This window comes from Fistularia commersonii, chromosome 14 (genome assembly GCF_037954325.1).
Source record: "Fistularia commersonii isolate RoL2024-O1a breed Wild chromosome 14, RoL_Fcom_v1.0, whole genome shotgun sequence".
Classification (NCBI taxonomy): Eukaryota; Metazoa; Chordata; class Actinopteri; order Syngnathiformes; family Fistulariidae; genus Fistularia; species Fistularia commersonii.
In genome coordinates this window covers 772,917-800,911 of record NC_141297.1, presented here as the reverse complement: position 1 = coordinate 800,911, position 27,995 = coordinate 772,917, and the positions used below count along the sequence as shown (strand labels likewise).

General features: G+C 53.2%; 3 protein-coding genes and 1 long non-coding RNA gene across 4 annotated transcripts; 1 reads left to right on the top strand and 3 right to left on the bottom strand.

The window, feature by feature from the left end:
* Positions 1-1,190: 1,190 nt before the first annotated feature.
* Positions 1,191-8,138, bottom strand: wdr13 (WD repeat domain 13). Its single transcript, XM_086159294.1, has 10 exons — positions 8,092-8,138; positions 7,519-7,606; positions 6,211-6,442; positions 5,820-5,929; positions 5,612-5,742; positions 5,223-5,530; positions 4,310-4,490; positions 2,544-2,685; positions 2,332-2,450; positions 1,191-1,828 (listed from the first exon to the last, which is right to left on the bottom strand). The coding sequence occupies exons 2-10, from the start codon at positions 7,557-7,559 to the stop codon at positions 1,644-1,646; spliced, it is 1,449 nt and encodes a 482-aa protein (XP_086015420.1). The 5' UTR covers positions 7,560-7,606; positions 8,092-8,138; the 3' UTR covers positions 1,191-1,643.
* A 506-nt stretch (positions 8,139-8,644) lies between these two features.
* LOC147226807 (uncharacterized) lies at positions 8,645-9,506 on the top strand. Its single transcript, XR_015107071.1, has 4 exons — positions 8,645-8,767; positions 8,916-8,947; positions 9,054-9,123; positions 9,246-9,506. It is a non-coding gene; the product is annotated as an uncharacterized LOC147226807 (long non-coding RNA).
* A 380-nt stretch (positions 9,507-9,886) lies between these two features.
* Positions 9,887-17,540, bottom strand: LOC147226806 (protein-serine O-palmitoleoyltransferase porcupine-like). The gene is made up of 15 exons (XM_086158872.1): positions 16,694-17,540; positions 15,369-15,511; positions 15,098-15,290; positions 14,979-15,022; positions 14,715-14,896; positions 14,355-14,485; positions 14,243-14,263; positions 14,112-14,126; positions 13,905-14,030; positions 12,717-12,817; positions 12,567-12,643; positions 12,432-12,495; positions 12,262-12,347; positions 11,098-11,208; positions 9,887-10,650 (listed from the first exon to the last, which is right to left on the bottom strand). The coding sequence occupies exons 2-15, from the start codon at positions 15,502-15,504 to the stop codon at positions 10,549-10,551; spliced, it is 1,389 nt and encodes a 462-aa protein (XP_086014998.1). The 5' UTR covers positions 15,505-15,511; positions 16,694-17,540; the 3' UTR covers positions 9,887-10,548.
* A 54-nt stretch (positions 17,541-17,594) lies between these two features.
* LOC147226805 (uncharacterized) lies at positions 17,595-21,579 on the bottom strand. The gene is made up of 4 exons (XM_086158871.1): positions 21,137-21,579; positions 20,970-21,063; positions 19,698-19,860; positions 17,595-19,244 (listed from the first exon to the last, which is right to left on the bottom strand). Exons 1-4 carry the CDS (start codon positions 21,333-21,335, stop codon positions 18,156-18,158), a joined length of 1,545 nt encoding a protein of 514 aa, XP_086014997.1. The 5' UTR covers positions 21,336-21,579; the 3' UTR covers positions 17,595-18,155.
* Between the last annotated feature and the right edge of the window lie 6,416 nt (positions 21,580-27,995).

The window sequence follows — 27,995 nt, the reverse complement described above, 5'->3', positions numbered from 1 at the left end:
TCAGTAAGATGAAGCTGAACACACAACGGCGGTGAACCTGAAGCCTCAGAGATCTTCATCCTGGTCTCCTTATGGAGCGGTGGAGATCCAGAAGTGACGGGCCCAGAGGTCAAGGGTCAAAGGGAAAGATGTGGTTCCTGTGGGTCCACCTCAGAACCGCTGCACCTCAGGCTCCTCCCGAATCCTCCTGGATCATCAGAGTCCAGCTCGGAGGCCAGGTGAAGATCATCTCTGGAGGTCCGCTGGGTCGAGCCCGAGCCGCCTCAGCAGATGTTCCTGCTGAAAACTCCCGCCGCCGTCTCTTCGCCGAACTGCAAATCCCGACGCCTCAAGAGACTCGGACCGGGTTCACTTGGCTGCTTCAGAAGAAAGAGGCCTCTGACGTGGACCTCCAAAGATGTGGGGCAGGAGGTTCTCATGAGGATCATGATTTAGGAACTCCTAAGGAGGACCAGAGGAGGAGGTTCGGTAAGGCTGGGGTTTGACGGCCTTCACGAGATCTAACCCTGAGTCTTGAGGGATCTTCTCAGCAAACAGCAGAAGGTTTAACTCCAGTAGACACGACACGCAATCTGGAGGAAGAAGAACTACTGATCAGATGTTCTGATCTTCACGTTACTTTGTGGCTCCTGCTGAGGTCGTGGTGGTGACCTCCAGCCTGCAGCCCAGAGATCACCAGAAACCTGCTTGTACCCATTCCATCACCTGGCGTGGAGACAACGTCTAGCGATGGATGTTGATGTTCAGGACACCTCATGGCGATGAGGTCCGGGCTCCTTCCTGACGGTGGACGGACGTCCACCAGGAGAAGAACACCATCAGTGATCAGGTTTCCTTCCCCCTCCATGAGAAGGTTGGCTTCCCAGGAGACGTGGGAACCAACCCAGGAACTCCTGGATCTCCTGGGGCACGCGGAGGTGCTGATGCCATCGGGTTCTCCATTCCTGGAAGCTCTACTCTTTGATGGGGACTTGACAGAGAAGATGTTTGGTCCTCCTGACAAATAGACCCGGGTTCCTCAACCTGTGGGGTGAATCCAACCCCGTCCCCTCCAGCAGGTCCATGGACCTCTGAGGATCTTCTAGACCCACATCACCACCTTCATCCCAAGTTCTTCCCCCTCCCTCTCTCTCCATCCATCCATCCATCCATCCATCCATCCATTCGCACCAATGAAGAGAAGGAGCGCCGACAGTCACAGCGGTTTATTCTGCACGTTCAATCAAATAAATTAAAACCCAGAGGAGCAGAAGGTGAGGAGCACTAACACACTGGAGGGACGAGTGGCTGCTTCTGGTCAGACCTGGTCATGCAGATGGTCCTCCATGCAAACTGAGCAGAGATGGTGTTCACCACACGAGTACGCCGCTTAGATAGGGGTTACATGGGGGGTTAATGCAGGTGCAAGTGTCTCTGGAAGATCTTCTCCACATTGGTTCAGTTGTAGCCTTAGTAGGTTTACACACACACACACACACACACACACACACACACACACACACACAGTCTCTGACCTTCTCAAATTGCACTCAACGATAACACGGACACCTGAACGCAGCGCGTCGCACACCGGCGAGCATCTACGTCTGGTGGGACGGTCGAGGAGCGGCGGGACGTGTTTGTGGTTTCTGGGCCGGCGGAGGTCACTTCTGCTCCCGCCTCCAGATGATCACCATGCCGGTGGAGTCGGCCGAGGCCAGCAGGCTCTCGTCGCAGTTGAAGCTGACGTCCAGCACGGGGCCGCCGTGGCCCTGCAGCTTGTTGACGATGGCCTTGGTGTTGCGCTCCACGTCGAAGAAGTAGACGCAGGCGTCCTCGCTGCCCGTCACTGTCGGGGCCACATTTCAAACACATTTAGGGAGTTCCTCAACGCATCTCCGCAAACACCCGCCCTCTTTGAACGCATCGTCCCCATCTCGACATTTCCCGGCGGGCGTTTGTCTTTTAAAAGCGACGAGAAGACCGTAAAGCCTCGTTTATGCGTTCACACCTTGAATCCTCACCCAGACGCTGCAGTACCGCTGGCAGTCCACCGGGGGCAGTGTTGCGCAGTGTGCTCCAGAGCGAACAGCGAAAGAAGACCACAATACGGCGCCGGTGGAACCGGAAAGAAGCGTCTCCGTCCACACGGCGCCACGGATTAAATGGCCGCCGTCTCGACTTAAAACGTACATCATCGCCAGCTCCAATGCCACCGAGTTTGTGATGGTCTGAGCTCTGCACTGCCCTCCAGTGGACGCGCTGCTAAACAGCCACGGCGGCGTCTTTCTGAAGGCGACCCGAGCTAAACCCGTTTCACATTCAAATATGGCGGCGGGGAAGGCGTCTTACCCACGCAGGCGCCCTGCCTGAAGGACATGAGGGGGCAGAAGATGCTGTGGACCAGCTGGGAGCCGTGCTGGATGGGGAAGCTCCTCTTCAGCTGCAGCGTGCCTTCGTTGTCCACCACCCTGCGGCGGCGGAGCACGTAGCAACAAGGTCACGGGCGGCGGCGGCGGCGGTTCGGCCAAAGAGGCTATCGAGATCCGGCGGCCGTTGCCCACCTGTACAGCAGCAGCTTATTGACACAGGCGTTGACCAGCAGGGACGGGTCTCTGGCCTCTCGGCTGATCCACGAGCGAGCAGAGATGCTGCAGATGGAGCTGCCCTCGCTCACCACCAGACGCTTGGCTTTGGTCAGCTTCCCTGCGGGGGAGGAGGAGACCCGCGGCGTGACCAACACTGATACGAGCGCCGCCGAAATCTGTTTGGAATATTTCTCTGACAAATGGGTCATACAGCCCACTGGGACTGGAAGGACATGGGCTGCACAACCAGCAGGGGAGGATGTTTATCCATGGATATATATATACATGCATGTAGATGTATGAATTCATCCATCATGTGTGTGTGTGTGTGTGTGTGTGTGTGTCTATATATATATATATATATATATGTGTATATATATATATAGCCCTGAAGGGAAAAGCCCAAAGGAGAAGATTATATGTGTGCATATTTATGTGTGTGTGTGTATATATATATATATATCTATATACACTGCTCAAAAAAATAAAGGGAACACTTAAAAAACACATCCTAGATCTAAATGAATGAAATATTCTTATGAAATACTTTGCTCTTTACACAGTTGAATGTGCTGACAACAAAATCACACAAAAATGAACAATGGAAATCAATTGTATCAACCCATGGAGGTCTGGATTAGGAATCACACTCCAAATTAAAGTGTAAAAACAAACTCCAGGCTGATCCAACTTTGATGTAATGTCCTTAAAACAAGTCCAAATGAATCTGTGTTGCTTCCTGAGTGGACACTATGATTTCACACAAGTGGGATTGACTTGGAGTTACATTGTGTTGTTCAAGTGTTCCTGTGTCTGTATATATGTTTATAGATGTGTGTATATACATGCATTTAGAATATGTATGTGTGTATGTATGTATTTATAGCATGAATGCATCTGTGTATGTATATAATATATGTTTATGTACGTATCTTTGCATCTTTGTGTGTTTATATGCATGTGTATGTAATTACTTATTTAAAGTGTATGTATTTATACACACACACGCACGCACACAAAACAAATATCTACATATGTGTGTGTGTGTGTAAATATGTATAAATAGTATACATGTATGTTTTTACAATAATCAGTTTTTCGATGTAGATATGAGGATGGATGGATCCCCTATGGGGATCAATAAAGTTTATCTGTCTAATGAATAGATGGACTGAACTGATGGAAGAATAGATAGATTTCAAATGTATTGAAGAGCTCAGTCCATTATAAATAACATAAATATGTACAGTGTGAACATGAACAATGTTTTTGTGTCATGTGTGTGTCGTGTCCAGATGCAGTGAGGTGCCGGGCCTCACCTGTCGTTATGGAAAGAAAAAGAATGCAAAATGAAAAAATAAATTTAATGGTTATATTTATTCAGTGATTTGTACTATAAAGTTGTTTTCCACGTAGCTCCACCATTTTTAGTTTTTTTTTTTTTCCAAAATCGCCGCATGGACTCCATTTATAAGTAAAGGTAAGAGATAATAAGGTTTTTAACATGTGCTTTTTTCCTATGCTAGTTTGTATATGTAAAGAAAGCTGATGTGATATTTTCAACAAAACACATCAACTGCTGCCAGTAAAATGGTGACTAAGCTGCTCTGTAGGTTCATATGTTTGTAAATCTGACTGACGACGTCAGTGCCTCAGCAGCCGTGAACCTCAGCGCACGTCACCGTACGGATGACACGTATGATTTTGGCGTGTGTTCAGATGACGGACGGAAGCCCCGGTACCTGTGGCCATGTCGAAGAGGAAGGAGAAGATGCTGCCCCGGTCGTCTCCGGCCCAGAGGATCCTCCCCGGAGCGTCGAAGGACAGCGAGAGGACGCGTCCCGTCAGCTTACTGGAGCCGCCCTTCACCTTCTTCCCCGTGGAGATGTTCACCACCTGCAGGTGGTGTTTGCTGTTCCCGACCTGCGACGGAGGAGAACCAAGGTCCCGGTTAGTCCCGAGACCGAGGTGGAACCAGATAGATATAGACCCGCTCTGATCTCCTCCAGGACTTTCAGAGGAAGTAAAGAGATCAGCCGCTATCGGCCATCTTCTCCACGACCCTTTCGCACACGACCATCTCCCCTGCTGGGACGGGATGATGCGAAGATCAGGAATAATGATTTCATCCCGCTCTCATCTTCTTCAGCCTTCTTTTTCCTCAGCTAATAATAGATCTCCGGCGCTCTTCTCCTTGCCAGCGAGCGGAGAAGCCGAGCTTCTATCTGCCCACCGTGTCTCTGACGGCCGACTGAGATCGGATCATCTCGTCTTCACTTCGCTGAGGTCACTGAGGTTCATGACATTTAGGAATTCCAGCAGATCAGAGGGGGCCCGTTGGACCAGGGGTCAGACCTCCTCCTCACAGCCAGAAGGGCCCTGGCTGGATGCCTGTGTGGGGTCTCCATCTTCTCTCCGTGTCTGCGTGGGGTTCCTGAGGGTTCCTCCCACGGACCAAACACATGCAGGAGGTTCAGTGGAGCCCCTACATTGTCCAGACGTGCGAATGAGAGGCCCCGTGATTGATCCGGAGCGAACCCGCCTCTCAGCCAATCATAGCTGAGATGAGCCCCCAAAACCCGTGACCCCAAGCGCAGGAGGAGAGTCTGAGAACGAACGCATGGATGGACGGACGACGGCGGAAGCTGGACTCACCACGGTCAGGTTGTTGTTCATGGGCTGGAAGGTGCAGCAGAGCAGCTCGCTGGCCTCCAGGTCCCTCACCTCCCGGATGCAGCGTCCGTCCTCCGTGTTCCAGATCCTCAGGGTCCCGTCCAGGGACGTGGACACGATGACGTCGTTGCTGAGGGACCAGGCGAAGTCGGTGACGGGCCCCGCGTGACCTTTCAGAGTCACCTTCACGCCGGCGGGGGGCGGGGACAACGTCATGATGGACAGCGTGCCGTCCAGGGAGCAGCAGGCGAGGAGGTGCTTGTCGTCGTTCGCGAACTGCAACCTCGGGACTTGGCGGCGGGAGAAAAGAGGATGAAAAAGCGAGAAGACACACGGGGCGTCGGCGAGACCCGAGCCGGACGATCACGCACCCGCGGAATCCACGTGCTGGTCGAATATGTGGTGCATCCCGGCAAAGGCGTAGTTCTCGCTGAGGGTGGTGTCGCCCGCCATGGCTCGGCTGGCCTCCGCCACCGAGGTGGGCACCAGGCTGCCCGGGGGCCTGCAGTCACAGGGCGGCAAGGGGACGGGTGAGTCAAAGCCACCCGGCGGGGACCCTCCGGTCGTCCCTCGGGGTACCGTTCATCGTAGACGGCCCTGTTCATCTGCGCCTGGAGCTGGTAGGAGCCTCTGCTGACGGAGCGGCGGTGACCACGGGCCCCCTGGGCGCGGGGGTCCTCCTCGAAGTCCTGTTCCAGGCGAGACACCGACACGTAGGGGTGAATGCCGGCGGGGCGGGACCGACTCTCCGAGCGCTAAATCCCGAGGATTTCACGGGAACGGACACGTTCAGCCACGTCGCCGCTCGGCTTCACGTGCGAACGAGGCGGTATTTGACAAAGACGCTTTTCCGCGGAGACATTTTTACAACCGAACCCCCGGAAAGCCCCGGAGGCGGTTTCAGACCGGGCTTCCCCCCGCCGAGCGTAGCGACCCCCGCCTTCCCGCCCCCTCCTTCTCTGGGTCTGACCTCCATGCGGTCCAGTGTGGTGCGGGAGCTGCGCACACTGCTGGCCCTGAAGCTGCTCTGCTCGGACAGGGGCCCGTAGCGCAGGGCCAGCAGCTGACTGCGCAGCCTCAGGTACTGCCTGCGCAGCCCCGGCTCAAAGCCACACTTGGCGTTCTCCCTGAGCAGCTGGCTGCGGCGGCGGATGTACTGAGTTCGGAACTGTGGGAAGGTCGGCGTGCGGTAAGCATTGTACCTGCGGGGGGAGGAGAGAGAGGGAGATACAGCAGAGACTCAGGAGGAGCAACATCACCCGGGGTTCTTCACCGGCGTGGACCCACGGTCACCAACCCATCTTTGAATGTCACTGACACACGTTAAAGAAGCTCAATTGTCCCTCTAACACACGGACGGGCAGTTAAAGGTTCACCAAATGCATAAATGCGCGTTCATCCGGCCAATCAGTGGAAGCTTTATTCACGCTCGGTAACACCACCAACCCAATGAGGTCCACGATTCTCGTGGATAGAGACTCAGGAGAAGCGGCGAGGGCTGTCGGAGGAGAAGGAGAGGAAAGGTGGAGAAGATGGAGGGGAGAGCAGCCGTGTCGTCCGGTTCGGAGACTCTGGAGAAGACAGGAGGCACAGCTGGAGGCGGCGGAGATGAAAATGCGGAGGTTCCTCTTTGGGAGTGAGAAGGATGGAGAGGATCAGAGGGACAGCACATGGTAGAAGCTCTGGAGATAAAGATGTCGAGATGGTTTGGACATGGACACAGGAGGGATGGAGAAGATCTGGGTGGACGGATGCTGAGGTTGGAGGAGGTCTGGAAGAAGACCAGAGAGGAGGTTCATGGATGGAGGGGACGAGGACAGGAAGGGTAGCTGGTAGGAGAGGAGACGGTTAGATGGAGGCAGGTGATTGGCTGTGAGGGTTAGATGGAGGCAGATGATTGGCTGGCGACCCCTGAAGAGAGTCACTCAAAGGAGGAGCGGTTTCTGAGAAATAACTGATGCACTGAAGTGTTCTAGATGATGTCCTGGTTGACACATCACACCGCCGGTTCGTTCAAAATATGAATGCATGACTCCAACCGTGACACTGGAGGGCAACTCTTTCAGAACCCTGGTATTTTAGATGGCGTTCTATTTGTGACTTCATCTTCTGCTCACTGTCAATTATTCGAAATAAACCTAACATCCCTGTGCTGTTGATGATGGCGGTGTCTACTGGCGGATCAGCTAACGTGGCATTATTTAAATTGTTCTCTTGCTGATGCCGGAGGGGAAGGCTGGTGACCGGGCAGGTCCAGGCTGCACAGCCCGGCTCTCACCTTGCGTCCACGGCCAACACCTGCTGCCAAACTGCTGCCATTAGACAAACACTCTGGGTGGAGAGGAAGCCACTGCCGGGGCAATGTCCTGCCAAATGAACGAATAAACAAGATGAGCAGAGCGCCGCCGTGCTTGCGTGGAAGCCGCAGCCGGGGTGTCACGTCATGTCCTGCCAAACATGGAGCGCAAGCTAACGGCTAACAAGAAGCTAACACGCCTTACATTTGCGATAAAACAATGCCTGCGAGTCGCGGCAGTCATAATAAAAGACATAATAAAAGATAAATCGCCGTTCCCGGGTCATGTTTGAAGGCGGGGAGCCGAGACGAGACGGGAGCCTTCCGGCAAAGCTAACGCGACTAAGCTAGCGCGGCTGCGCTAACGCGAAAGGGCTAACGTGGCTAAGCTAACGAGCTAGCCACCAGCAGGTTAGCCGCGGTGTCGTTTCCGATTTCCACGCACGTCCACGCTTCCGTGTCAATAAAATATTCAAGCAGCACCGACGATTCACGCCGCGTGGAGCGACTGTGACCACGGAAGAGCCGCGGGATACACCGGGAAAGACGACCGACCTGCTTTAGCTTTTCTCCATGGCTGCTTCCGCCGCGGGGTCACATGACTGGGTGGCGAGAAACACACGCACGCACACGCACGCAGGCACACACCCACAACAATAACATCAACAACACCACCCACCAGAAAAATACACTGAAATAAAATGCACAAATCACAACTTTTTATTTTGCGTTCCGTAACATTAATGACTGAGTGAATGAATGAATGAATGAATGAATGAATGAATGAAATACTGTCATCCAACACGCGATGATCAAATCTTGGATTTATAAGTCAAGATTGACCCCGTTCACTGCATAAGAGCTGATGTCCATGGAGAAAAGGAGAGTGGAATCAAAAGTGACCTTGAAATGGCTTTTAATGTGATGAAAACGCCTTCTTGCCTTGGACAAAAGGTGAAAAGTGGGTTCCAGTGGGTTCACAAAGCCGGTATGACCAGGTCAGCTCGGAGGTTTCGCCTGGCTCAGCAAAGGCCTGCGGAGCGGGGGGGCCGGCTGCTCAGCTGACGGGGCTCTTTGCTTGTTCGCCCTGTTCTTTCTCGAAGGGGCCCCGGTGGCCGAGCCATTCAGCCGGCCGGGCCATAAATGAGCGGGGGAACGCCACTTTAAGCACCGCATTCTCTAAAAAAACAGCGCAGACTCTGGAGCACAGCCAACATGCCAGGAACAAAAGGTAAGTAACAGCAAACCGAAAATTAATTTGCGGGAAAAATGTTTTTTTTTTTTTTTTTTTTTAATTCAAGCGGATAGGGACTCCCCCAGCGGGCAGCTAAAGCCGCACCCGTGAGTGTCATATAACCGAAGGTTTCCATCATTTCCAGGTAATAAGTCGGACAAGAAGTCAACTACCAAGGTAGGGAAATGACTACCATTCTGGTACAAAATCCCTATTTTCTCCCAAATTCCTTCTGCAAATATCTGTTGTTTCTCTCCCGCCTAATGTTGCTTTCGTACAACAGCAACCTCAGAGTCCTAAAGAGCAGCCGAAGAAAGGTGATCAGAAAGGAGATGATAACAAGAAGCAAGGAGGTAAGCATCTCCACGAGCGGCGTACCGGACCCCCCCCGGTACGTGTCCGGTGCGTCGCGGCCCCCGTTTGTGATCGCCGTGTCCCCGGTGAAGGTATCTGTCTGTGTCCCGTCCCCCCGCAGGACAGCCGAAGGGAGAGAAGCAATAACTTCCAGGCGTTTGTGAAGATGGCGCTGGAGACACTGCTGGGGTCCTGCCGCCGCAAGCACGGGGGGCCCCGCGGCCGACAGGGCTGATTCGCCGTCTTCGGGAGCCCATCCCCGGCGTCGCCTCCGGGTCCGAACCGGACCGTTGCTTTAAGCAGCCGGTGCGCGGCTGTCTGACAGCCGGCGCGGTGTTCTTGTAAATAATGACTCAAATAAACGACTATTTCTTAATCAGCCCTTAATCACATCATTTCTTGATCGGCGTCACACACGAGGTAGCGCTTCCACAATCTCGGCCATCCACGTCATATCCTGACTCTGCTGTCTCTCTTATCCTTGTCGTTCCCGGCCTGCACGCATATTCGGGCTCATTTATTTCGTGGGCGTCACTCCGTTCGGTTCTGGTTGTGTATTTTTCACCCTTCCTGTTCCTTTACGTTGTCCATTCTGATCCCCGACGTCGTCGCTGTCTATTTGCTATCTTCTGTCTGTCCATTTATTTTGGACTGTTACGCTGCTCTGACAAAGGCGTTTTCCCTATGGGGATCAATAAAGTTGATCTTATCTTATACACACACAAAGCCAATCTTTATCTTATACACACACACAGCCAATCAGGTTGCATGGAAAATGTTTTTATATATCAAAAAAAGAGAAGTATCACAGGTGCAGCAGGTCCTTCACATTGACAGGGGGAACATGAGCGCGGGGTCACCTCCGGCCTCCGGCTCGCGCTCGGTGATCGAAACTTCATCCAAAACAAGGAGATCGAACTGTGTGTCTACGCTAACATTTGCAATACCCTGATTCTAACGGCCCGCCGGGGCATCTAAGGTGAGGAGGACACCGACACCCGACACGAGGTCGTCTTCAGCTAAAGGTCTCTAAGAGGGAACTTTATTTTATCTCCACGGCGACGGAGCTGTGCTCTTCTTCATCCGAACGTAAACCCTGCGGAGAAGGTAGATCGTCCAGGCGGACGGGCGGAGGGGGCGTCCAGGGAGCGGCGGATGAGGACGATCGCCCGGAGGAGCCGTCGAAAAAGACGCGGGGGCGGGAGACGCGACATCTGAGAGGAGACCTCGCGTGGCCTCCTCCCCACCTGGAACCCATCGACAGGCGCCGATCGGGACGGAGAAATAAATGATAGAGGAGAAGGGGGAGGCGGAGGTGGAGATCCACCGGCGGTCCCGTCCACGTCCATCTGAGCGGCGCCGAGAGAGAACCAGAGTTACCGCCGTTATTGCTTTTCTCCTCCGCGGGCGTCTCGCGGGCGTCCTCAGAGGAGGAGGCGGTACGCCACCCAGCAGCCGAAGGAGACCCAGTGGCTCGTCCAGCCCAGCTCCGACCACCGCCGCGACACGTGGTGGCCCGGCTCCTCCTGCAGGGAGATAGGAGAAGATCCGCTCCAGAGGTCTTCGCGCCAGCGCGGCAGAGATCTAACGCGGGGTTACGGCGTGAACCTCCACGTGGAGCAAGAGGTTCCTCACAAATCCAAAACGGATTTCTGGCAGCAGGGGTGGAGGATGGAGAGGATCGGGGAGGGGTCCATCAGAGGGACAGCAGATGTTAAATGGAGATGGTTTGGACATGGACAGAGGAGGGATGGAGAAGATCCGGGTAGAAGGATGCTGAGGTCGGAGGAGGTCTAGAGGAAGACCGGAGAGGAGCTTTATGGATGGAGGAGGAGAGGACACGAAGGTAGGGTTGGATGGAGGCAGATGATTGGCTGAGGCTCCTGAGAGGAGCGGCCCAAAGGAGAAGAAGGTCACGGAGCCTTAGGGGTGAGGGGTCAGTGTGCAGAACGTCCACGGCCGAGTTACCGTACCTCCTCCTCCTCCATGTAGTCCACGCTGGAGTTGAAGACAGAGCCCAGGTATGTCAGGTGGAGGACGGCCAGAGTGCCGAAGGCGGCGTTCATCACGTACACCCAGAGCTCCTGCAGAGGACGAGAGGACACTCAGGGCCTTCAGCCTTCTCTCAGACATTCCCACCACAGAGCAGGCTCAGAAGGCCTTCCAGAACCTTCCACCCTGAGCAGGATGGACACTCTCTTCAAACTGTGTTTTCATGTCTGATCATCAGCCTCTTTCTCACCGCAGGAACTCCTGGAACCTTCTCAGCAATCTGGTGCATTCAAACAGCAGAAGAATCAGGGACCTCCGCTCCGAGAACCACCTCGGCTCCGAGAACCATCTCCGCTCCTGCTCCGAAGCATGGTCTTCTTACGGTCCCATCAGACCTCAAAGGTGCTCAGTGATTGGTTGAACTCAAAAGCCACGTCCATGAGATACTTCTTGAGGTCTGCAGACACCGTCTCTCAAAGCTCTCCTGGTTTCTGCTCAGATGTTTTCTTGGACAAAATGAACAGACGCAGCCAGAGATGGAGCGGCGAAGAGGTCCGAGCTCTTCTGTCCTGCTACGCCTCAGGGTTTCAAGGACTCGCAGAGGAACATCTACATTTTGGACCAGAGTAAGTGTGGAGACAGCTCTTGGGGTTCTTCACAGCGCAGTGAAGGTAAAACCTCTTCAGACCACCTGATGGTTCATAGATATTATTCCACGATCCTGTGGCAGCTTCCACCTCCATGGCTTCCACGTCATCTTCCTCTTCTTCTTCTTCTTCTTCTTCGGTGGATTGTTTTGACGTGTGGAGCTGAAGTTCACGTCACACCGGTCCCTACCGTGGTCCCTCACTGCCTGTGGGAATGCTGAGGCTACTTCCTGGAACGGAATTGGTGTTGGACTGGCACCGTTCTGTCTGCAAGCAGCTAAAACCAGCGTTCGCTACCATCTTCCCGGCGCTGGAGCCCGTTAGCTTAGCTTAGTTTAGCTCAACCGGACGGAGCCGCAAACCCGTCTCTCACATTTGTAAAGAAAACGACCAAAGCCCTTCAGATGATCGGCCGGTCCGGATCCGGATCGGCCGGCGAAGGTCGGACTTTGGACCTCCGATATTCAGGACCGTGATGTCGAGGCAGCGTCCCGTCACCTGTTTGTTCCGGTGGGTGCAGTCTGGAGGACATCTCCTCGACAGCACGCAGGCGTCGAAGACGGCGGCGAGCCTCTTCCGCAGCACTGGAGCAAAGAAAAACACGGCGGAGGCGTTGAAACCGGGGGAAGATGATTCTCCTGTCCGAGGGAGGCGGACCTCGGACTCACCGTGCTCGATGTAGGTGATGAAGCCCAGAGATATGAGGACGGCCCCCAGGTGGAAGCTCAGACCCTGCAGAGGAGAAACAGCAAGATCAGAACGGCGGACGAGGACGGGCGCCAACGAGCGTCGCGGCCGCTTACGTGCAGGAGAGCGCTGGCCGTGTACGTCACCATGACGGCCCAGAAGGTCCCCAGTCTGAGCGCGCTCCGAAAGACGTCTGCGGAGGAGAAGGCCGGGTCAACATCGGAGCGGGACGGACGGACGGACGGACGGAAAACACGGAAACTCACAGGAGTGCAGGAAGCGTGACATGGGCGCGTTCCACGAGGTCACGACCTCCACCATGGAGCGCGGGAACTCTATCTGCAGCGGCCTGGACACGCTCAGGTCCCTGAGGAGGACGCCAGAGGACACAGGAACCCGGACTGAACCTCCGCATCACCTTCTCCCACATCGGAGCCGAGGCTCAGCAGATGTTCTGCCCAGATCTGAGTTAGCGTCGGAGGGATGACCCTCCACACCAACATGGTTTAAAGCCAGTGAGACGGCAACCGCCGCTAGCTCGCCCAGACGATCAAGGAAAAGTGGTGGACTTCTGGAACTTCGTGTGAGTTTAGACATTAAGTGGAGAAAAGTTAAATTCAGCAAAGCATTGTAGCATTAAGGGTGGAGCCAGTGAGGTAAGGAAGGGAAAAATCCCTCCAACCTTTTCCTCCACTGCCGCCGCCGTCTTCAGACCATCCTTTTTTCTATCTTTCTACTTTCTTTCTTTCTACTATCATCTATTACTGTTATGTTTCTTACTTGAAACTCTGGCACAACAATTTCCTTCGGGATTAATAAAGTTGTTCTCATCTCATCATCTCATCTCATCTGGGAGGTTAATACACTTCATTAAACCAGTTACGCTCTATTTTATGATGAAATCGATAATCATTTTTACTTTATTAATCCCTCGTGGTGAAATTTTAATTATATATATGTACATACACACAAAAAAATATCAATTTTATTTTTTATGTATTTTATTTCATTACGTGTTATTATTTTTAAGATAAGATAAGAACAACTTTATTAATCCCGAAGGAAATTGTTGTGCCAGAGTTACAGAAAATATAACAGAAAATATAACAATAATAAATAATAAAAAGAAAAAGGCAGAATTAGAAATAAACTATAAACTATAAAGTGTCTCAGTGAAAATATAAAGTGTCTTAGTAAACAAGTGATAAAACTATAAGTGTCTTAGTACCAAGTGAGGTAATTGTGCGGAATTTGTACATTTTTCTTATTTAAAAACACGTAAAAAACCGAGTGTTTCTATTCATAGTGTTTCTATTCATTTTGATCCGAGCAGAATGGGTTAAAGCTCGGTGGCAGAACCCGTTCCACGCCTAGAAGCCCAGGCGTCGCTGCGACGGCACCTGTCTTTCGGGGGTGAAGATGGTCAACGCACAGGAAAGCGGAGCTCCACTGACCATTTGAGGTTGTCCTTCTCCTCGGTGAACCCCGCCCCGGCCAGGGTGGCGGTGGTCTCGCTCAGATACCCCACGAAGTAGTTGCTGAAGTGGAAGGACATGGTGTTCTCGTAGGCCAGCAGCCACCTGACGGCCGGGGGAGAAACACAGCGCAGATGACGGCCTCCGGCGCCGCCGCTCAACTCCTCATGGGTGAAAGGGACTTACCTCGCCGGCGTGCCTCTGAGCAGCAGCACGACACACACACACACACACACACACACACACAGAGGAGGCTTCAGATGGAGAACTTCGAAACATCCAGGATCTACAGCTCAGGACGGTCGTAGGGCTATTACCTGATCTTCCTCCGCTTTTTACTGCGAGCAGATAGAAGAGGAAAAAACAGGTGTCACAGGTGTGTGTGTGTGTGTGTGTGTGTGTGTGTGTGTGTGTGTGTGTGTCGCTCACCTCCGCAGCAGCTTGTCTCCATAGACGGGGATGAAGTAGGGGAAGAGGTACGGTGCCACGCAGTTGGAGATCACCAGGCAGATCTGGCTCTTCACCCAGCTGATGGAGACCTTCCTGAGCCAGGAGAAGCTCTGGAAGAAGAGGAGAAGAAGGTGCAGGGGGCACTCCTGGAGACCTTCTACCACACCGCGGGGGCACCGGACATCTTTTCTAAACATTTATAGAGCGTGTAGGGTCTCCAGTGGACCTCCTCCATGTTTGGACTGTAGGAGGAACCCGGAGAACCCTGAAGAACCCCACGCAGAATCCCAGAATCCCGGCTGTACGAAGACACCAGACATGGGCTCCTCCGTCACTCACCATCCTCCGTCCCTCCAGGGCCTCTTTGTAGCTCCGGAAGCTGATCCACGGGCCGAAGATCACCGTGCCCACGAAGTAGATGTACCCCATGAACTCCATGGGCGAGGGCACGCTGGTCACCACGCCCCGGTCCAGGTCGAAGGCCAGGGAGATGGCCTTCATCGCCACCACCATCTGGGAGCCTGGAAGGCGGCGGCGGCGGCGGCCCGTTACCGGGGTGACGCGGCAGCTGGCGAGCAGATGTTGAGGAGGAGCGGAGCTTACCTCTCATCTTGTGCCAGTTGGTGGTGTCCATCATGTGCAGCTCCCTGAGGAAAACGGCAGGAGAACGCTCTCAGATCTTTCTCCTCCGACCGCAAAGCCGGACATCGGGCTTTTCTTACCCGAGCAGAAGGTAGATGAGCACGGTGATGGAGAGGAAGGTGCCTCTGATGGTGGAGTGGCGGCACAGGAAGAGGAAGAGGTAGCACAGGAGGCTGAGGAGGACCACCCAGATCATGTGAAGCTCGAAGAACAGGTAGAGGGTGTAGAAGCCTCCCGCCACCGTGCCCAGGTGTTTCACAAAGGAGGGGAGTCCTGGAGAAGGCGAGGAGCGGAGGTGAGGTGGAGGTGGAGGAGGGTGGAGGAGGGCGGAGAAGAGCTGAGGAACCTCACCGAGCATCCACAGGAGGCGGCACAGCAGGCAGATGAGCAGCAGCTGCCACACCTGCTCCAGACCCTGCTGGGCCGTGGGCAGCAGGCAGCCATGGGTGAGCTCCTGGAAGAACTTCTGACGGCTGAACGCGCCCATCTCCAGCCTGAGGACACCAGAGCAAGGGAAAGGGAGATTGAACTTCTCGATATATCTGGGTTCCGTTGTCCAATCGTCTGCTTCCATCCAACCACCAGCCAATCATCTGCCTCCATCCAACAAACCTCCTGACTGCCTCTCCTCCATCCATAAACCTCCTCTCAGGTCTTCCTCCAGACCTCCTCCAACCTCAGCATCCATCCATCCAGATCTTCTCCATCCCTCCTCTGGCCACGTCCAAACCATGTCAGTGTGACTTTATCTCCAGAACATCTACCATGCGCCGTCCCTCTGATGGACTCCTTCCCGATCCTCTCGGCATCTCCATCTCTGCCCCCTGTCTTCTCCTCGGTGTCCCCAAACCAGACACCATGGCTGCTCTTCACCTCCGTCTTCTCCCCCTTTCTTTTCATTCTGGCCGATATTCTTGTCTCTATCCGTTCCTACGTGCCTGCACGTGTCCCCCCATTTCTTCTCCACCCTCTCCATTGTTGACCTCCTGCACCTTCTTCATCTCCACCCCTTGTACCCTCAACGCTCCACCAGGGTCCGTCACGTATTCTGTCCTGTTCCCCGCGCCTCTCTAGATGTTCCTCCGGCTGCTCTCCGCTCCCACCTCGCAGTCCATGGAGGTTCTCGTCCATCAGCCTGTCCATCACCATCGTGAGCAGGTAGGAGCTCAGTGCAGGAGCTCCTCGGTTTACCTCCCTTATTAATACTAAAGTGGAAATGATGTCTTATTTCCGCCGACAGGAGGGGAATCCTTTGTGGAGGCGACACCTCTGCATCTGCACAGAAGAAGCGCCGATGTCCTGATGGTGCAGCAGATGTTCCAGGGGTCAGGGGTCAGGGGTCAGGGTTCATCTCCGTGATGTCGGTGACTTCCGGCGGCCCGGATGTGGACCGAACCGTCCGCGAACACGCACTTCCGCCGTTTGCGGACCAACTTCTTCTGCGGCGGTGGACGGCTTCTTCTGGTGCAGATGTTCCTCTGAGGGACATCAACTCTCCGCAATGCAGTCGACGGAAGGGGGTGGAGGTGGTGGAGGTGGTGAGTCACAGCTGGCTAACAGCTAACCTTCTCCATCCCGGGTTTAAGCTCCGGTGCCGACGTATCCCCCCTCCCCTCCCCGGCCCCACGCCAGGAACGGCTCACCGGACGCCCCCGGTCACGTCACGGGGAACTCACCGGCTAGCAGAGGCTCCGTTCGCCGCCTCCTCCTTCTGGATCTTCTGCGCTGCTAGCTCCAGACGACGCTCCTCCGGACGGCTCCCATTGTCACAGCATCAGCACCGCTCCGCTGTCTTCTGCGCGTCCACGATCGACTCACGCCGGCCAATCAGCGGCTCGGCTCGGCTGCTGAAGGGGGCTGAGGACCAATCAGATGTCTCGGCGGCGGATCGGGCCAATCAGGGCTCTCCTCCCCCTCCCCCTGTGGCCAATAGGACGTGGCCAGCGTGCAGATGCTGCGGAGGCTCTCGCGGCGATCCGGGCGCCACCGGAAGCGGAATTCTCCGCTGTAAACAAATTTTTGTGACGTTTGAAATCAGAGGAACAAACAAGCAGCGGCAGAGATGAACATCATCTTCTGTCCTCAACCAGGAGGACATCTTCATGCCGTCCTTGTTCCAGAGTGACAACTCGGAGGATGTGTTTGCCTTGCAGGTGGACACTCATGGACGCTCACCTCCTCACTGACCCGGAAAAACCACACGCCTGGAGACAAACATCAGCAGATGTTCATTCACTCCCTGTTTATGCAACCCTGGCTGAAAATGAGGTCAGGTCCTGGAGGAACGTGCAAAACATGTCTGATCTGAGAGGCTCCGGCTGGGAGGATGAGAGCGACGAGAACATCCGAACACCTGTGTCCACACCACAGAGTGGTCTTTGGCCCAGACTGGGAGAACTTCCTGTCATTTCAGAGCCCCACCGCCGCCATCAGCAGCAAACCACGTTTCTACCGCCCTCTCATCCCTTCTCCATCCAGGCGGTCGACCTGACCTGGAACAAGGTTCCTCCCGAGGACCCTGCCGCTTCCGATCGAAGGTGGAGCTCAACCTTTCCAAGAAACTGAGCTAGCATGAAGACATGTTTGATGTTTTTAATGTGGCGGCTGTGTGTTCTGAAGGTAGAACAGCAGACTGACATTAACCCTATGGGGACAACCCATTCAACAAACACACGCTTCCTTATATCATAGCAGCACTGGAGGTCTGAGTCAAACCCATGTCGTCCCAGAGTTCCCACCTCCTCCACGCCGGAAATATATTACTGTGCAAATAAATATTACTGTAATTAAGAATAAAAAGCCCGGAGTCGATGTGGCTCGGAGCTCTCGAGGTAGGTGAGAACATCAGGTGAGGAGCTCAGCTCCCTGGTCGGTTGACGATCCGACTTCGGTCCGGTGCGCCTCCACAGACCAGGAGGAGGTGTTTCATCTCTGCGGGACGTTCAAGTCTGATGATCCACGTGACCTTCTCACCGCTCACACGTTACACTGTTATAAACGGTTGTTCGGGCACAAGACCCGGGTCGATGCGTTTAGCGGCCACGGGAACGAGTCCAACGGAGGTGAGGATGTCCGAGTAGGGCGAGCGGCGGTCATGGAGCGGAACACGCGGCGAAGCGGAGCGGGCCGAGGGTTTCATCAGAGCACGATCTCCAGGTCGTAGGCGGTCCTCTCAGGTCTGACGTGCTTGCAGCAGGGAACCTCTGGAGACCTTCCCGATGTCCCCGGAGGCTCCTTCTTCACCACCTCCCGGTTGTGGACGCACGCTCTTTTGCTTAAAATATAATCGTAATTCCTGTGGACTTCTAGGAAGGCCGAGGTCAAGCGCTGAGGTGTGAAGATCTGCAGCGAGGGTGGGAGTTTGGGCCACTGGGGGAGGTGGGGCTGCACAAAGTCCGCAGGGTAGTTGGGGGGCTCGGACCTGGTCAGACAGGGCGGGAGGGGGGGGAGGGGCCTTTTCAACATCGGGACAGGGATTTCTGCGGGCACGCTGGTGCTGGTGAAGGAAGCCGGAAGCGGGAGTCTGGGGCTGTTGAGCTGGGGCTGGTGGACCTGCTTCACCTGGACCACGGCAGGCTTGTCCAGGGTCTCAGATGTGACCTCTAGGTCAGCCGTTGCGGCCGTAGGCGTCGAGGCGCCGGAGCTCTTCGCTTCTTCGGTCCGACTCGGCGCCGGCTTCTCCGGACGAGCTTCTACCGGCCGTGTTACGGCGCCCACGCGCTGGGGTTTCTCCTCGCCGCCTGCCGCAGACTCGGGCCTGGGCAGGAATAAAACGTGGTTGTGGCGTCGACAGAAGAGCACGCCGCACTGCGGGCACTTCCTGCCGTCTTTGACGTGCAGCAGCTTGTGTCGCTTCAGGTTGTGGGCTGAGGTGAAGGAGCGGTCGCACATGTTGCAGGGGAGGAGCGCGGACTCGGCGGGGACGTCGCTCGGAGACCCCATCTCCGGAGAGTCCCGAGGGAGCGGCCGCTCCTCTTCATGCTGCCGCCGGTGGTTGACAAACTGCGGGACGACGGCGAAGGTCTGGTCACACAGCTCACACTGGTAGCTACCCGCTGGCGTGACGAGAGGTTTGAGGAGCACCACGGGGCTGGTTCTGATCAGGGCCGTGACGCCTGCCGGGAGTTTAATTGAAGAAATGGTCTTTGCTCCGGGAGAAGTCGGTTCTGGTTTGGTTGCTTCGGTCGCAGCTTCGGTTTCACCCGCTTTAGTCGTTTTTTCCACTTCCTGCAAAAACAGATACACGTCAAAATGAAACAAACATATTTAAGTATCGTGAAAACACAGCGGGAGAACAGAAATCCAAAGGTGATGTTTCAAATACTGACAAGAGATACTGCTTTAACTTTGGCAGACAAATAAAGTGAAGTGTTTTTATTTTGGAGCAAAACTCCAAGAAGAAAACCACAACTTAGTCTGGAATCCCTGATATTTACTGTTCCAGGGTTATTTACCCTGTAACCAAAGGTACTCAGTAAACACTGGAACACATCTACTGGCTGGTACTTCCCTGCTCAAAAAAGACGTGACACCTTCACGTCACTTTGTTTTGGAAACTACGTCTGATGATCCAGAAACCAACAGTCCTGCAGCCGATCCTCGGGGTAAATGTTTGAGCCAAAATACAAAGTTGTGTTTTTTTGAGACACATTGGGGAAAGTAAAAGGTCGAGTCTGGTACCTTGGAAGCGGCTGGGATCTGAACCTCCTCCAAGAGATTATTTCTAGGTCTCAGTACAACAGGGGGTTGGTGGGTGACGGGGTCGTCATCTCCAGGCGGAGTTTGCTCTCTTTGCACACCGGCTGCTTGGCACAGACGGCCACGCTTCCTTCGCCCAAACAACCTTTTATGGACAAGATTGTAGAAAAGATTAGAGATGAACATCCACTCTGCTGCTCTGATGGAGACGTTAAAAAGACATGTTGACGCGGCAGGCATTTCATCTTTTGAACCGGCAAGCTACTCAATTACACTTCAACAATTGTAATTGCAGTGTAATTACGACTTAATTGCACTTCGCTGTCTAATTATTTGTGGACGTCTTGCTACCTTCTGTCTTCTGCCTTTCTGTTTATACTTATAGTCTTCTCTTTTTTGGATATCACAACAGTTACGCTGCTGTGACAAAGGAATTCCCCCGATGGGGTTCAATAAAGTTTATCTTATCTTAGCAACTCATTCGTTAACATGAGTAACCCATTCAGCTTAGCCCAACACCAACGGGTAAATATGGGATGACTCCCAAGTTAGGACTGAAGAACCTCTGGGGTGAGTGGAGGAAAGTCCTCAAGGAGTGAAATAATGTCCAGGTGTCACCAGAAGATCTGATATAAAGAGGCCGGGGCCTGGATGACTGGGAACCATCACAGACGTGTGTCAAAAAGTCCAAAACCTCCTTCCATTATCATTTGTGTTCCAAAACAAAACTATTTACTGTTAAAAAAATGTGTAATACACAGAGGAAACAACTTGTCGCACTTACTCGGAGCAGAAAATCTAATTCATTATTTACGCTAACATCATGTTTTGTTCAGAGATCTGACATTTACTTATCTCCAGCTCAACGTGAATTTTGGAGACGTTGGTTTGCGCAGAAGATAAAAAACACAGATGTTCTAATAAAAAAGGAGTGTTGATTTAAAATTAAAGACGAGGTTTGACCATTTAGGACAGTTGAACTGACAAAGTAAAACAACAACAACTAGCTTAGCTCGGATGCAGTAGCCGCTGTCAATTAACTTGTTGTAACGGACCGCTAGCAGTGTTACACCCAGATGATTTCCAGCCCGACGGGAGGAACGTTACGTGACCAAATAATTGTTTGGTGATACGATAATAAAACTTTTACACATTCGAAGTTAAACGTGAGCGACTGGTCGCGTTTATATTGTTTAAAAAACAAAGCCTAGCTAATGGGCTAAACTAGCTTAGCGGAGCGCAAGTTTCTCTTGCCTTCTCCTCTTCCTCTTGGAGCCCGGAGCCGGCTTCGGGATCGGAAACACGGACGGGACAAAGTCAACGCTCCGCTGGTCCATGGAAGCCCGTCCTGTGAACACACGCACACACGGCGGGTTGTTAGAAAGCGTCCCCCGCCGGTCCGAGCCGGCCGCCGTTCTTACCTGACACGAAATGAGCGCCGCAAATCCGGGCATTCATTCCCGGTCTGCCGGCGCGGTCGTTCCCCCGACTGATGGCTTCCAGCCACAGACGCCGGCGGTTGGCCTGAAACGGAATCTTACTGGACGGGATTCTGTAAAATTTAACTTTTTTGCCGACCAGAAGGCGACTTTCGCAGCCCGGCACCCAACATACGGACATTTTAAAAACTCTTTCTGTTTCGCTCCGGCGGAGGAAGTGGCGGAATCCTACTTCCGTTAAATGGACGCGCGCGCCTCTTCCACACCGGAAGCGAGGCAGCTTAGCCGCGGCTAGCTCAGCAGCTAGCTGATTATGCTATGGTGATTTGTATCCGTCAGCGGGTCGAACGCGAAGTAAATGACTCCTATATCACTTTAATTTCGGTGGAAACAACCGCTGAAATTAGCTGATTTGTTCCCCCTTTTACGCGTCTATTTGAAATATGTAAGCATCGAATAAAAATAAAAAGCTGGAAGGCTCGTTGTCTTTGGCCACACGGCGTACCGAGGCCCCCTAGTGGCCGAGGAACAATGTTTCCACACAATCTGATCTATTTATTGATTTTTAAATCGATTTCACAACACGTTTGTGTCTCTGGATGTAAAGGGAATAAAATTAAGACAAGTGTAATGGTCACAGATGTATCGTTGATTCATAGCTGTTTATAAGTAGTAACCAGAATGGGAATATATTCCATAATCCTCTGATTATTTATTTGTTTGAAACGTTCGACAGGGTCAAAGGCCGGAGCCAAACCCCCCACAACTCGTGGACATCTTTTTCACGTCTTGGCGGCCGACGGCGACCGACAGGTTCCATCGTGAGAGCGGAGAACTTCCTGCACCTCCAGAGACACCGCCAAGGGCACCTTGATGGCGCAGGGATGTGTTTCTCCTGCAGAGTTTCCCCCGATGCATATTCATCCTGCTGCTGGAGACGGCAGGCGGGGGAGGCAGACGGCGCCGTAACAATGAGCCCTGTTTTGAGACCTTCTCCTCGACGTCAGCGTGGAGGTGAGGAGCCTTCACCCACGCCCGGGGGGAGGAGGACATCATCTCCGGCTCAGTTTAACAGCGTCGTACTCGTCCGTTATGAGGAAACCCGGCAGTACAAGCAACCGTTCGGCCTCTCGTCTCAGCCGAACCTCCTGTGGGAGGAACCCGAGGAACCCCGGGAGAAGCGGCTGACGGAAAGGCCGGGGACCTTCTCACCGTGAGGAGGCGCTGAATGTTTGTATCTTCTGCGCTATTACAGCGTCAGTACTGAGGAGCAGATCCCAGACCAGCATGCTAACGTCTCCTCGGAAGGTTCCCGGCAGGAGGTCAGATGATGTGCTCAGACACGCACATCTGCAGGTCGGACAAAGTCTAGTCTTCTCCGAATCCAAGTCAGGCTTCGAGTCCGTGCTGGTGTTTCACCAGTAGGTGTCAGCCTTGTCTGACATCTCAGTCCAGCCAGGAGGAACCGTTAGCACCTGGTCCCAGAGAGCAGACAGGGATCCACCTTCCTGTTGATCCAGGGGTCCAGGTGGAGCCACGTATTCAACATATAGATCGGTCACATGATCGGCGGCAGCGGCTCCTCACAGGGAATGTTGAACGTTCCTACCTGGAGATGAATGCGTGGTCCTCCTCCTCCTCCTCCTCCTCCTCCTCCTCCTGAAGGTGACCCCTCCATCTGCCCCTCCCTGCTCCTGCCAATGCCTGGTTTTTCCCTCTGCAGGGAAGGTACAGTACCGAGGATCTGAACCCCGGCTCACCATCTCACCCGCTTCCTGAGGACCTGCTTTGTTTCCTGCATCCGTGCGTGTGTGTGTGTGTGTGTGTGTGTGTGTGTGTGTGTGTGTGTGTGTGTGTGTGTGTGTGTGTGTGTGTGTGTTAGGGCTGTTTTGATTCCATGCTCATCCTCTGGAGTTTGAAGATGAAGTGCATTCATTCATTCATTCAGGGATATTCCTGGTGCACATTGTTGCTTTGGCATATTATGGGATGTGTGTGTTACTAACCTGCTGACACTGCAGGGGGGGGGCTGCCATCACTCAGCTGTCAGCGGTGGAGGTTCAGGCTCTGCATGGCAATTACACATTCATTTCACACTCACTCACACACACACACACACACAAAACCTATCTTGCTCTGCACTCACTGCAGCCCCTGACACACACACACACACAAAAACACACTCCCAGTCCTGCTCTGCTCTCATTCCAGACCCCTCCTCTCTCTCTTTTACACACACACACACACACACACACACACACACACACACACACACACACACACACACACACACACAATTCTGCTCCGCTTTCACTCCAGACACCCCCTCCATCCCTCTCTTTACATACACACACATGCACACACACACACACCTCTGAAAAAAACAACAAATCCCAGAATGGAATAGTGTGAAATGTGTGCGTGCATGTGTGGGATGTGTGTGTATGTGGTGTGTGTGTGTGTGTGGGGTGTGTGTGTGTGGGGTGGGGGGGCAGAGCCCCACTAATGATATATTGATTTGGCTCAGCCTGGGGCACATACACAAGGGTGTGTGTGTGTGTGTGTGTGTGTGTGTGTGTGTGAGGGGGGGGGGGCTTAAAAACACCTTGGTGGGATAAGTTGTGCCTATTACACGCTAATAGTGGGTGGGGGGGCGTAAACACCTGGGCACGGCTCACACAAGTGTGTGTGTGTGTGTGTGTGTACCCCGAGAGGAATCTGAGGGGGGGTTGATTGTGCCTGTGAATGTGTGTGTGTGTGTGTGTGTGTGTGTGTGTGTGTGTGTGTTTCCTGTGGCTGTTAAAGCAGCTATTTATCAGAAGCTGGTCAGTGGGGATCGGGGGGCGTAAGTAAAAGATGTTAATAGCAATTATTTAAGGCGTCGCCGTGGTAACAATGGAGACCATATCGATCCGGCGAGTCAGAGGAGAACAGGAGGGCGGACGGAGTGTTAGAGTTGTCCATCTTCATCAGGACCAACACTTCTCATTGTTTGGAACAATGGACGAACCATGAAGATGCGAAGATGGTGTGTGTGTTTGTGTGTGTGTGTGTGTGTGTGTGTGTGTGTGTGTGTGTGTGTGTGTGTGAATGAATTAGTCAGGGAACTGGTTTTGGTCTGGCTGAGATGTTCCTGGCTCCATCCAGGCTGCGGAGGAGGACTCAGCTGTAGCTCCTCCATTAATAAGCCCCTCGGCCCCACAGGTAAAGAGGTAATCACACACACACACACACACACACACACACACACACACACACCCCAGAGTGCCGCAGGGCTTCCCTTCCACTACCACTAATCCCTTTGTCTTCCAACCTGATGCTTCAGCTCTGCTTTCATCCTTCCATCCTTCCTTCCTTCCTTCCTTCCTTCCTTCCTTCCTTCCTTCCTCTCAGGCTCTCCTCACCCTGGTGCCTCCTCCCTGCTTACAGAGGAAACAACAATATTAGACTCACATATAAACTATTTCTCTTTCCTGATTAACGTTTTGCATCCCAAATCTGTTTGGTGGATGATCGCACTTTTGGCTCTGGTCTAATTCTAGCTACAGATTTGTAGTTTTATTTGCTAATTTGTAGTTTTAATTCCCGATTTATATATTTTTTTTCCTCATTTGTAGTTCTAATTCTCGATCTGTAGTTTTATTTCCCAATTTGTAGTTTTAATTCCTGATTTGTATTTTTAGTTCACTATTTCTAGTTTCAATTCATGATTTTTAAAGTATTCCCTGATTAATTGTTGCTTTTTCCAATTTTTAGTTTTATTTCCTGACATGTAGTTTTATGACACCTTTGTTACCAGGGCATCCCTAACACTGCTCTCCCTCTCTTTGCACCCCTTCCCTTTCACAAGAACAGCCAATTAGTTGCCATAAAATATGTCCCCCCCCCCCACACACACACACCCACACCCACACCCACACACCCACACACACACACACACCCCTCCAGCTCGTGGGTAGCAGAATGAGGCGAGGACGGGAATAAAGAGCAGAGATGAGTGAAGGTTTGAGAACCCTGATGGGCTGACATTGGGGAGCCCCCCCCCCCCCCCCCCCATCCCGTATCCCTGACGACCGTGAAAAGCCATTAATTTGTGGAGGCGGCCTTGCAGCAGACTGGATCAACACACACTCACACACACACCTGAGGGCTATTGAGCAGGACAAAGAATGGCAGTGTGTGTGTGTGTGTGTGTGTCTGCCTCCTTGTCAATAAAACAAAAATAATCATAATTAGGGGTCCACTATTACATAATTAACATCCCCCCCTCCACACACACACACACACACACACTGTTCCTGTGTGATGGCGCTGGCTGGTGGCGGCGGGTCGGCGGGGGCTGATGGGTAATTCCACGCTCAGCGGGCGCTCGGACGATTAGCAGGCTGTGGAATAATTGGGGTACAGCAGCTTTGCATGGGCATGCACACACACACACACACACACACACACACACACACACACACACCAGGAAAGCTGCATTGAGCTGCTCTGAGTGACCTGCAGGTTGTTCTAAGCGACAGTGTCCCAGTTGGACCAGACCACCTGCTGCTCCACACCTCCTCTCCTCCCTCCATCCCTCCATCCCTCTTTCTCCTCCCTCCATCCCTCCTCTCCTCCAAGTCTATCATCTCACCATCTCTCCTCTCCCCTCCATCATCTGGAGATTGTTCAAGCCACGGCCCTGAAATGTGGCCGCCGGCCTCCGCAGGCTACCGGCGCACCTGTCAGCCATTATCCCAACCATGACACACACACACACACACACACACACACACACACACACACACACCCTGAGAGGCTCAGGGCGGTAAATAAATGATGAGAACACTTGAAATTCTGCCAGAGTTCCTCACTGAGCCTCCTGCACACTGAAGGGAGGAGGCCCTCGCTGGGAGAGAAACACCAGGCTGCTCTTCTTATTTTTTTCACAACGCATTTCTTTTTTCTCGCCCTCCACCCTCCATCCTCAACCCTCCATCCTCCACCCTCAACCCTCCATCCTCCACCGCTCCCTTTGTATCCCCCCTTTGAAATCCTCCTCTGAACTTATCTGGTGTCTCCTTCCTCCTCCTGAGTGAAAAGTGTGTGTGCTTAACTCTCCCTCCTCTTTTCTCCTGTGCACGGCCGGCGTGCACGTAGCAGGAAGGGCATCGTAGATGGAGGGTGGAGGTGATGGTCCAGACGTGACCCCCCCCCAGCGCCGGACCTTCTCCAAACAGAGCAGGTGGCCTTTCATGTTCATAGGAAGATCTGAAGGCTCTGACGGCGGCCGCGAGGGGCGGCCATGTTTATGTTTGAGGAAGTACCTGTGCCAGGGGGAGCTGAGACGCTGAAGCAGCAGCAGACCCCAGGAGGTGGCGGAGAACCTCCTGGAGAACAGAGTTCCAGGTGGAGGTGAGGGTGGTGCTGGACCTGCGGTGGGCAGAAGCTCCTGGAGGTCAAAGGTCAGGGACGGGGCGTCCAAGTAAACACTCCTTTGAATGTAGGGCGGAGTTCGGAGGAAAGACTGCATGATAGCATTAGCCACATTAGCAGCATTAGACACGTTAATATCATTAGCCACATGTGTAGCTTTAGCCACATTCGGAGCACAAGTCACATGCTAGAATTAGCCAAATTAATCGCTTTAGCCACCTTAGTCGCTTGAGACAGATTAATAACAATAACCGTGTTAGATTTATACGCCTTGGTTTCATTAGACACAGGATAGCATTAGCCACTTAGTAGCATTAGACACATGATACCATCAGCCACATTAATAGCTTTAGCCACATTCGTAGCCCTAGACACATTAATATCATTAGCCACATGACAGCATTAGCCACATCAGTAGCTTTAGCCACATCCATAGCTTTAGCCACATTCGGAGCACAAGTCACATGATAGAATCAACCAAATTAGTTGCTTTAGCCACCTTAGTCGCTAAAGACAGATTAATAACAATAACTGTGTTAGATTTATACGCCTTGGTTTCATTAGACACAGGATAGCATTAGCCACTTAGTAGCATAGCAGTATCAACCATGGTAGTATTAGCCATATTAGTAGCCTTAGACACATTAGTAGCATTAGCCACATGCTAAACAAAAGAATTCATCTGAACGAACCTGATGTTCTACTTGAAACTGAGGTAGGCGGGGCTTTGGGGGCGGGGCTTTGGGGGCGGGGCCTGGAGCGGTGCCTCCGTCCCAAACGTCGGTGAAGACATGAACGTGAACATGGGAGATGGTGAACGGACGCAGGAGATGATCAGCAGAGCTTCAGAGAGCTGAGAACAGGAGGTGGACATGGAGAGTCAGACGTGGCCCTGCATCTCCACCAGGACCATCCTGAAGGTGAAGCTCAGCCCTTCATCTGAATGCGAGGCCAGACTCCTGCGCTTCTACCTGCTTCTGGGCTTTTCTCCAGCAGTCCTTCTCCTGCTCCCCGTCCTGGTGAAGCCAGGAGGAAGAGGAGAACCCTTCAAACCCCTCAAACCCCTGGTGGTCACCCATGCTTTGCTGGTCGGCTTGCGGCTCTCCTGCCTGCAGAAGAGAAGGGAGAGGAGGAGGAGGAGGCAAATGAGGTGTGGGTAGAAATCATGGGGGGGTGAAAGGGAGAGAGAGAGAGGATGGAGGGAGGATGGAGGGAGGATGGAGGGAGGATGGAGGGAGGAGGGGCAGAAGCCCAGCCCTGGAAATGAGAAAGAGGGTGTGAGAGCAAAGAGGAGGAGGAGGTGTGAAGAATTCATCTCATCAGTTGTAGAGGAGCATCGAGCAGATCAGACCGGCTCTCCCACCGCGGGGGGACGAACGCCCTTTGTGCCCCTTCCTTCTCCTCTTCCTCCTCCTCCTCCTTC

Bases quoted from the DNA above. Each gene is read 5' to 3' on its own strand.
- wdr13 (XM_086159294.1), bottom strand. From the start codon at position 7,559: ATGGCAGCAGTTTGGCAGCAGGTGTTGGCCGTGGACGCAAG. The intron at 4,491-5,222 runs GTGAGTCCAGCT...CCTCCGTCGCAG, and splicing joins TGAACAACAACCTGACCGTG to GTCGGGAACAGCAAACACCA. The intron at 2,451-2,543 runs GTGGGCAACGGC...CCGCCGCCGCAG, and splicing joins AATAAGCTGCTGCTGTACAG to GGTGGTGGACAACGAAGGCA.
- LOC147226806 (XM_086158872.1), bottom strand. From the start codon at position 15,504: ATGGGCGCGTTCAGCCGTCAGAAGTTCTTCCAGGAGCTCACCCATGGC. The intron at 14,264-14,354 runs GTGAGCGACACA...ATCTGCTCGCAG, and splicing joins GGAGACAAGCTGCTGCGGAG to TAAAAAGCGGAGGAAGATCA. The intron at 12,818-13,904 runs GTCAGTGGAGCT...CGTCCTCCTCAG, and splicing joins GAGAAGGACAACCTCAAATG to GGACCTGAGCGTGTCCAGGC.
- LOC147226805 (XM_086158871.1), bottom strand. From the start codon at position 21,335: ATGTCCGTATGTTGGGTGCCGGGCTGCGAAAGTCGCCTTCTGGTCGGC. The intron at 21,064-21,136 runs GTAAGAACGGCG...GTGTGTTCACAG, and splicing joins CGGCGCTCATTTCGTGTCAG to GACGGGCTTCCATGGACCAG. The intron at 19,245-19,697 runs GTACCAGACTCG...CTGTTTTTGCAG, and splicing joins AGATCCCAGCCGCTTCCAAG to GAAGTGGAAAAAACGACTAA.